The 10,503-nt window shown below is 36.8% G+C and overlaps 1 protein-coding gene across 1 annotated transcript; it reads left to right on the top strand.

Annotated features, from left to right (window-relative positions):
* Positions 1-1,725: 1,725 nt before the first annotated feature.
* CBG25399 lies at positions 1,726-9,747 on the top strand (the record flags this gene model as incomplete). The annotated part of the gene is made up of 7 exons (XM_045241271.1): positions 1,726-1,791; positions 2,443-3,096; positions 3,369-3,620; positions 3,732-3,858; positions 7,403-7,510; positions 7,612-9,137; positions 9,259-9,747. The coding sequence occupies 7 exons, from the start codon at positions 1,726-1,728 to the stop codon at positions 9,745-9,747; spliced, it is 3,222 nt and encodes a 1,073-aa protein (XP_045098796.1).
* Between the last annotated feature and the right edge of the window lie 756 nt (positions 9,748-10,503).

Genomic DNA, 10,503 nt, shown 5'->3' with positions numbered 1-10,503 from the left:
TCATAAATTATTTATCAGTTAACACCTTTTTTGATATCTCTCACAGGAACCGAGATAATTGAGCTCAAAGTATATATGCTCAAAACACTTCTGCTGCAGCAAATACGATAATTTGGATAAAAAAGTTTTCAAACATTTTTTGAACTTTTGAATTTCAGAGAAACTTGATTTTAGAAATTCTCTTCCCTTTCCTTTCCCCTTCTTTTCAAAAAACTTTTGAACCCTTTGAAACCCAAAAAATATGTTAAGCCCTTCCCAAAAAAGAAAGAAATATATCTATTTTCTGCAACACAAAAGAACTCCTGTCTCTCTTTCCCTGTTAAGCCATCCTATTGAAAAGTGCAAAGACTCTTATATTCCTCAACTCTTCATCATCTTTTCCTTTCCTTTCCGAATGGCGGTTTTCCGTTTTTTGGAATAAAAGGGACACAAAAAAGCAAAGCTTATGCTCTCTCACCCTCTTCCAGATCCTTATTTTTCTATTTTCTCTCTTCTGGCTCTTCATCTCTTTCTCCTCAATTTCATACGCTGCTCTTTGTAGTAGTGGTCCTTCTTCTTCTTTTTTCCCTTCTGACACATTCACACACCACATAGTTTCTTTTCTTTTCTCCTCCCACCGAGAGCTCCCTTTTCGTTTTTTTTCTCTTTTTTTCTCACGTCCAGGATCTTCTTCACTATCTTATCTCTATCTCCCCACACATCCCACCTGGATTATCTTTTTCAGAATTTTTTAGATCTACCTTTTTTTAGTTTGGAGTGTTATGAACCCTAGTTAGACTAACCAGATTTTTTTTTGATAAATTATTTTTTTAAAGGTGGGGGGACATGAAAAAAATAATGTTCTCGAAATTCCGTTCAAAGATGCCTCTCGAGGAGTTGAACTTGTGAGGGCGATGATTGAGGGTGCGGCGCCGCTACCGACTGAGCCACGCGGGCAAAGAGAAAGCGCTACAAAAAAACTACGAAAAATCTCCTGTCCCCTAACCTTTAACGGAAAATTTCTAATTTTAATAACTTTCTATTTTCATATTTTCTGAAATAATGCAAAGTTTTCTCAAAACTGTTCATATAAACTCCCTCATTTCGATATCGCTGTTTGATTGTTGTCCTAAAAATAAAAATAGTACTACTGATTGCGTTGCACCCTGGTTGCCAACTTTGAGCCGATTTTTCTCAGTTACTGTGGAAGATATCAAAATGTTGTTGACTGATAAACTATAGGTGATATTATGATAAATATCTTATTAGTTGACCACTTTGTTATATCTTTTACAGTAACCGAGATAATTGAGCTCAAAGCGCGCCTGCTGCAACCGCACATCTCAGACGGAAGCGGAGCGACACCTTGAATCAATTTATCTCCGTTCCTGTGTAAGATATCGAAAAGTTGTCAACTAAAAATTGTTCATAATAATATCATAAACATTTTATCAGTTGACCACTTTCTTAAATCTTTCACAGGAACAAAATAATTATGCTTGAATCGCCCCGGCGGCAACCGCGTTGCTCAGGTGCTAACGGCGCCTCACCTTGGAATCAATGGTTCCTGTAACAGCTATCAAAAATGTGCCACTTGACAAAATTTTTATCATAATATCAGTAACATTTTTCAGTTGACCACTTTTTGATATCTTCGATAGGAACCGAGGAAAATAGGTTCAAACAGGACTCTCAGACCTTTAAGCTTCAATTTTTTTAATTTCAGATCACTAGGAGCCGAAAATAATGCTTATTGAGGGTGTGGAAGTAGACTTGCTCAAATGGTTTATCATATTTTTCATCGTTTCCAGTGTGAGTGTTTCAAAAGCTTCTGACTAGTAAAGTTTTTTCTCCGATTCCGAAACACAACAAAAAATTCTACAACTGATTTCGAAATCAGATCTCTATTTTCAAATCTTGTCATAAATTATGTACACTAATACATTTGTGTTAACATACGTCGACCAGCTTACAGTAATCCTGCATAACATCATCCAAAAAAATGTCAGCAATGTTTTTCAAATCCCAAAACGTACGGGGGGATAATCACTTGTAGTTTCAAGGATGATCCTATGTTTTATGGACATCAAATTGTGCGTACATCTTTTAGTTTATTCGTTCAGAGATAAAACGTAGAGAGGTACAGTCGTCCAAAAAATTGGGCACCATCAACCAAACGTTTCTTCAGAACTTCATTGTTGAAGTTGTCAAGTTTGAGCTCAATTATCTCGGTTCTTTCAAATGATATCAAAAAGTGACTAACTGACAAAATAGTTTTGATATTATGATGAACATTGTAACAGTTGCTCACTTTTTGACACCTTTCGAAAAAACGAGATAATTGAGCTCAAAGTTTGGTGTGCCTTGTTTTAGAATCTATACGGTATTTCGATTTATAGTTAGTATATAAACTGAAAAAAATTAAAAATCTAAATTCCCAATTCTCCCATTTTCGATTTTCAGATCCTGACGTGTATATGCATTGGTTGTCGAATGATTGATTCAAAAACGGACATCACACAGATGGGAATGGATTGCTGCATCTGCCCACGGGGATTTGTCAAACGTCCCCCCAAACGAATAGTTCTTCTGGAACCCACTACACGAATCCAACAAGCAGGATTCACAATTTACTGTGTCGACCGCCCCATGCCGGCGACAAATCTACCGTACCATTTCGATCGTGTCGAAGTGGAACAGTGTTTGAATACACTTTTCGGTACACGAAGCATCTTTCTGCCAGAGACTACTGTAGCAGTCTCAATTCCGGCACGTGGATTCTGTAGTACATCTGAATTTCACATGTTTTCGAAACAAGATGTATCGAAAGAGAGTCCGACTGGGTATTCGTACGAAATGGTATCGAGTAGTGTGCAGGCAGCAAGCACAGATGCTATCAGTTTTTTCGGTTGCTCATCTCGCATTTTGGCTGGTGTAACGATTTATTTGGGAATTGGAGGAGAGTTGATGGAAAGTGCATATCGGATTAATTGCAATTTAATTCTGATGAAAATGATTCGGAATGTTCATCGATACCATCGATGGATTCCATTTTCGAGGACAGCTATTTATATAAAAAGTCTTTTGAGGGACAGTTGGAGACCAGTGGCGCCTATGGTAAATTGTCTCGCGCGTTATTTGTCAAGAGCTTCAAAATAAGAATAATCAGGTCCTACTTTTGGTTTTACTCGGGGCCGATTTAAACGGAAAATGTCAGAATGAGCGGAGCCTAATCGTGTTTATACTCATTTCGAAGCTTTTGACAAGTTGAATAAGAATATTCACTTCAAATTTTGAATTTCGTCTCATAAAATCTGTTGTATTCTATCTAAGTGAACATCCAAAATTGGCTAATTTCTACTAAACATTGGTAAATAGTGAACTTCCAGAACTACATTCGCCCTCAACTGCGACACTCGGATGCGGAATCTTTTCGTTACCGTATCCGCCAATCCGTTTCCTCTCGTCCCAGCGGAGCACACGAAGAAATTATTCAACTTCAACGTCGTGTTGAAGACATGTTTGTGGCGAGACCCATCACTTGTCAACCGACTTCGGTTACTGTACATATGGGATTGAGGAGGCCATCGTCGATGAGAAGTTGTCGAATTCCTGCGGATATTAATTTGAATGTTACGCAGGTGAGGTTTTTCAGATCTTTTTAACTAAATTCAGTTGTGGTGACCTCCTAGATTGGATTTCTAGGCCACCAGTCCTTTTTGTACTAAAATATTATCTTCAAAAAATTTCAGATCACTCGAGAACGTCCACCTCCTCTTCGAATAGCAACTGATTTTATAATAGATATGCCACTGGACACCCCCAGTCCTGTAGAAGAGGGCATTGCTCATAACAAGGATCTACCCCCCGACTACGATAGTTTGGAAGCTGCCGCTTTCAACTTTTCAGACACTTCACAACCACCGCCGTACTGGAAAATTTTTTAATTTTCAATTTATTTTTTTCAAAATATATTTTTCATACTCTTTCTTTTTGTTTCAATGTCCCAGTATTTGCGTACCTCTTTTTTTGAATTTAGTCATCGATTCTCTTTTTGTTTAATTGTATAATTTTCTTGAATTTATTTATTTATTTATTTCAACGAAGGGGAGAAAACCACTAACACGTGAAATGTCTATGAAACTAGGAGATATAACAGGGACATACATTTGTATTAAATGGGAGATGGAGGAAAAACCGAGTTAGTAATTAGTTGAATTCAAGACAAGAAAATGTTTTAGATCACAGGATAATAGTCGATTTTTGAAAGCCGCTGACGAGGGCTTCACCGGAAACACTTTGGCGGGTAAAGAGTTCCAACATCTGATTACTCTATTAGAGAGAAATTGAGAAGATATTTTTGTTGAATTTTTGATAAGTGATTTGAGATAGTATTTGTGACGTCGCAATGTCCAGCATGATTAAATATTTCGAAAATTGGAACCTCCATGATAATTTCTTTGGAAACAATAATTTTATACGTGTAGACCAAATCATTATAGAGCCTGCGATACTCCAAGGAACTTAGCTGACATTCTTCCAGTGCTTCAAAGTATGAAGTGTATGCCATCCTGAATTTTTTGAAAATTCTGAAAACAAATGACTTTTGCACCGATTCCAATTTTATAATATGATCCTTTAGGATTGCAGAAGTGACTATCGTTCCATATTCAAGTAAAGGGCGTATGTAAATTGTATAGCATTTTATAAAAACACTCCACGATGCGTTTTTTAGAATGGAAAAGAACATGTTGATCCTCTGATGTGATTTCCGAATAATCAACGAATAATGATAATGGAAAATCAGGTTACTGAAAAAGTAGATCCCAAGATCACGGACATTTTCCAGCGGGGGAATCAAAGCTTGATTTAATTTGGGATTCATAACATTGGAGTTGGCATATTTTCTTGTTGCATTGAATTTGATGTATTCGCCGAATTTGATGTATTCGAATTGTAGATATTTTCAGCTTTTTTCAAAGCTTTCTCATTGAAATAAATTATTTTTTTTCGTTCAAAATTGGATTCATTAAAAGGGGGAGGAAACGGGTGCCAAACGAGTTTAATTAAGTGCAAAAGGAGGGAAATAAGGTTTTTTTCAGGATTTTATTCAAAAAGGAATATTTGAATAGATGGACCGAAGCCAGAAAAGTGTTGGAAAATGGAGTTTTCAAAAATGTATAATAATAATAATAATACATTTATTGATAAAGGGCCGAAGCCACTGATATAATCAATGCACAGTAAAAGGTTAATAGTTGGTAGGGTTTAGAATTAAAAAGGGGGTAAGATTTACGTAAAATAGGTTAGTTCTAAAAGACTGAAAAGAAATAATGTCAGGGAAGACTGATTGGGGGAGGGAGTTCCAGCAAGAAATAATTCTTGAGGTAAAAAATTGGGAAGAAATTTTAGTGGGGGGAAGTTTTTAATTTGTAACGGATGTTGAAAGGGTGCCTACGGAGATTAGTAATAGTGGAGGGACAAATAAATAAATCATGATTCACAATTACTTCACGGAATACTATTAGTTTATACAGGAAAACTAAATCGACAATGAGCCTGCGATATTCTAGAGATTCTAAATTGCAATCATTTAAACAATCAAAGTAAGATTTGTAGGGCTTATTAAATTTACCATAACGTCTAAATAAAAATGTTTTTTGGACACTTTCATTATCCGTTTTGGATAGCTCTCAACACGCTGCTAGGTGGACCAAGGCATTTTTTTTGGAATTTCGATTTTTCACTGATAAGTCATTTTATCAATTGAAGAAAGTGATATCTCAAACAGGAAACGAGATAATTTGGATCAAAAAGACGTCTCTTTTTTAGCAGATTTTAATAGGGAAAAAAACTTTTAAAAGAAATTTTGCGTGGCCAAAAAAAAAAAGAATCATAAATTGTTCGGACCTCGGGCCAAGTTGGAAGACGCTCTCCGGCGCTGAAAGTGAATTGCAAGTATTCACAGACGCACTCGAAGGTTCTGTGGATGTGAAACATCGCTGTCACATCGCATCAACACTCGATATAATCCACAAACTTCAGTCTGCGCAGGTGCAGATGCAGGCAGTGCCATGATAATTTCCTGTGATCTTGGCAACATTGGCAAGTCCAACTACTTTGAACTAGTGGTCGAGTGTAGGGAAACCGAAGCTCCGTCTACGACCGTTACGTGGTTCAAAGGTGACTTCCTCGGTCATCGGCTGGGCCTAAGATAGATTCACAACGTTTCTCATAGAATAGTTGTCGAGTAGAGAGCGATCTCGAAGCGAGCGAACGGAAAGACGAGTTAAGCTTGAGCATCACGAGCGATGAGGAAATTTCGAAAACAGACGTTCCGAAAATTCTCCCACTTTTAGTTGTACCATATTCAAGGACGAATATAAATAATAAAACATTTTGCGCAGAATTTGAATACCGTATTAATAGAGGTCCACCTTATACATTTACTTTGAGCTCAATTATCTCGATTTCTAGTAGAGATACCAAAATGTTGTCAACTGATAAAATTTTTATCATAATATCACCGATATATATTTTGTTAGTTGACAGATTTCCTATATCACTTATAGGAACCGAGATAATTGAGTTCAAAATTGACCATGTGGGGTTAGCTTCTATTTGAAAATCCTGAATTTCCTGAGTTCTAAAACTTTGGCAAATACAACTTGGAGGCAAAACTACAGAAGAAGGCAAGTTAAGTGAAGCCAAGCTCCTGAATTCAAAATTCAATATTCTGAAAACCAGATAAATTGAGAAGCTAGAAGCTCTGAACACCGGAAATCTAAAAAATCCCGAAGTCTTAAGATTCCTAAATTTTTACTTTTTGGACTTTAAAATCCAAGTTTTTTTTTCCTATAACAGAATTTTATCCGAACCCTTAACTTTGAGCTCATTTATCTCGGTTCCTATAATAGCTATCAAACATTTTATCTGTTAACAACTTTTTGATATCTTTTACAGAAACCGAGATAATTAAACCCAGAGTTAAAGGTTCGGATGGGCTTTTATTAAAGAAATATGGTAGTTTTTTACGTGAAATATTCCAAAATCGCAGTTTTCAAAATCAAAAAAAAATCTGAGAGGTCAGTAAAGAGAATCATAAGATCAGTTCAAAGTTTTAACTTCTCCGAATATGTCTATTTCATCTCAAAATCGAAGAAACTACAATTTGAGATAATCAAGTAAGAGAAGTAAGGTAATTGTCGATTGGCCGATTTCGAAAATCTGAAACTATTCAGAGCTCCTGTGAACAATGTTTAACAAATGTAGAATATCAAGGTGGCATCGAAATGCACTTTTTCTGGCTATCTTTGGGATCGCCTTGATTGGAAGTGAGTTCTAGTAGAATTTAAGAAAAGTTCGAATGAAATTTTTAAAAAATCTATCGATGGTATCAAATTTTCAAAACTATCAGTTCTAGGTGGGGTCCACGGCAAGCATCTAGAAGATCTCATGACACGTGGAAGTTCAGAAATTTCGTGGAATTCGGAGAATGGAGTTGTAAACGTTCGAAGCAAGAGAGCTACTAGTAAGTTGAGAAAAACCACATGGAAATATTTTTTCAAAATGAAAATTTGAATTATGGAAAAAAGTCAAAATGCCACGAAGAAAAAACTTTACGATTTTCAGATTCGAATCTCCACCAAGTCAACGGAATCCTTGCTCCATTTGCCCGTCTCACTCATGCTCTGGACCTGGAAGCTGCCCTTTTCGATTCGGATCCCACTATCAACCAATTTGCTGATAAACTTCTGGATTCGGAGCCATCAAGTATCGATTCCCTGCTCTCCTTTGATTCGGATTTCCCGAATAAAATCCGGAAATCACTCGATGGCTCTTCGATTCAAGAACTCGTTGAGGGATTTGAAAAAATTGAAAGTTCGCTGAAGAACTTGAAGCAAAAACCTTTGGAGCTCTCTCAAAAAACGTTGATTGAAATTCGAAATGTTCTCGATGCCAAGAAGACCGATTTTCCAAATACCAACCAGCTATTGGAATCCTTCGAAAGGTTCAAGACGACTCTGTTTGAACACTCAAATTTCGGAAGTAACGGAAAAAACTTCCAGAAAAAAATAACCCAGTTCTTGAATAATGCCAAGAAATCGAGAAGAGTTCTTCGAAAAATGAGAGATTTGAAAATTTCCGCGGATCTCAAAACACAATTCCAAGATTGTTCAAAATTGATCAGCAAGATTTTTCCAAAGGATCTGTCGAGTATTTTTCCGATGAAGACAGCCGAAAGGATTGGATTTATTTTGAGGGACCAGAAGATTTTGAATAAAGCCGATGGTCCTAAGAATCTGGAATATTTTATGATGCAAGACGAGACAACAAGCTTGGAATTGCTTCGAAAGTATCTCAATGGATCAATTATCAGGGGAAGTCTGAGCAATCCGGAGTTGATGAAAAAGTTGGAAAATGATCTGAAACCAATTTTGGCGCTAGGAGGAAGCCAGAACAAATTCAAAACGTTCATCTACAAATTCTCCACTAACTCTCAATTCAACGTGTTACTGGAACCTTTTGAAAGATTAGATTACATTGGGAGCCCTGAAGAATATAACACTGAAAAGCTGAAATGGTTCGAGAAGACTTATGGAAAATGGCAAACTGGATTCAACCTGGTCAAGGATTTTTATTTGGGTGTGCTCAAAAATGTCGACGATGCCGAGAAACATTCTGATGGTCAGAATTTCAATTACGTGACTATCGAAAAATGGTTGGAACCATTTGACACGGCTAAAATGGACGCCTTTGAAAATGAGCTCAGCAACATAAATTCAAAAGACACATTACAAACTTTCAGAAACGACAACGCAGTTTTTAAGTCTGTTGGAAGTTTGGTATCGGTATCAGCAGAGCTTCAAAAGTTCAAGGCAGCTCACGAGGCACTTTCGGATTTGGAAAATTTGAGTGGACGAGTTCAAGACGCGGAAACTAATTTGTTAAATTTTGTGGAAGAGTTTATGGAAGAGCTCAAGGATGAGAGGCTAGAAAAAATGAAGCTTTTAGCTCAGACAGTTTCGAAATTTTTGAATGATGGACGTACAGAAGGCTACGCAAACCTTGAAGAAATTCAACACGGATTTAAAGGCGAATTTGAAAACGCTCCAAAATTATGTGACCAAAATTCAAGAGAAGAAAAAGAAGCCACAGTTAGTTGAAGCCTGGGAAACATGGTCGAAGCGTGAGCAAGTTTCAAACCAATTCAAATCTGGATTTCTTAATTTCAATGCCCTTGAAAAATCATTGAAACAAAAAACGAACGTTTTCGAGTTCATTCAAAAACACACTGATTTTGTCAATGACGTCTACCAGAATCCAAGAGACAAACTTCGTAAAAATATTGCAAGGAAAATTCTGAAAGTTCCAAGAAGCCAAAAGTACGTGGAGGAGATGTACAAGGACATTGTGAAATTGGAAAAGGAACTCAAAGGGAATTCGTCGATGGCCAGGCTAGATTCAATATTGAAAGTAGCGGAAAACGTGAGAAATCCAGAAATCTCGGGTCGAAACATTTTGAGAGCGTTGGCGTTAGCTAAAAGTTTGGAACTCACGGAAAATTTCGAGCTGGATCAAGCTTACGTTGCACTTGAAAAAGTGGAAGATCTCGATTTGGATTTTGTATCTCTTCAATCAGCGAACCTAACTGATTTTCAATCATTTCTAAACGAGGAACTTGCGAAACCCGTGATAATTGTCCCTGATGATTCTTACAATCAACCTTGGATTTTCATATTTATTTTAGTTCTGTTTGGATTCTGACGTGGAAAGAGAATTTGAAGCAATATCGAGAGTTTTTTGATGCCCAGACACCTCGAGAAGAATGGTGGACAGCAACGAAGCAAAAACTTGGGGAGCAAGAAAAGGAGGTTTCGAAAGTCATGGAGGCTCGTCGAGCGCAGGAGAAGAAAAGTGGACATTCGGATCCGTTTGCTGTGTGAACTTGAATTTTCTTTTCACCTGTAATTAAAATGAAGGTTTTGAAGAGTCAAAGAAATTCTGAGATTCAAAAAGGAATCTCAGAGTTTCTAGGTTTTGGATTTTCGGCTGATTTTCAGTGATCGTAAATTTCTCAAAATTTGGATTCAAGGTTACGGTAGAAGCGTTGTAGCATGAGCAATCAAGGTTACTGTATCTTTTAAGATCACTTTGGTTCACTGTATCATTTGGGGTTACTGTGGCTTTCAATATTCAAGCACACGGAAAGTTTAAGGTTACGGTAGGGGCGTGTAGCATGAGCAATCAACTGTAGTGTTCTGGATTACTGTAACCAAAGGTGACCGCCGGATATAAAATTTTACATATAAAATTTTACAGATAATGATATCATTTTCGATTACTGTAGCTGTCAATATTCAAGTAAACCGAAAGTTTGAGGTTACGGTATTGGATGTGGCATGACTATGAATGATTACTGTGGTTCTTATAACTTGATATGATCATTTTATTTTGGATAACTGTACTATTTGAGATAATAAAAATTCATAAAAACTGATTTTCCACAAATTTCTGCAGAAA

This window comes from Caenorhabditis briggsae (assembly GCF_000004555.2).
Source record: "Caenorhabditis briggsae complete genome, chrI, whole genome shotgun sequence".
NCBI lineage: Eukaryota > Metazoa > Nematoda > Chromadorea > Rhabditida > Rhabditidae > Caenorhabditis > Caenorhabditis briggsae.
Note: the sequence above shows the minus strand (reverse complement) of the source record. Positions and strands in the feature narration are given on the sequence as shown.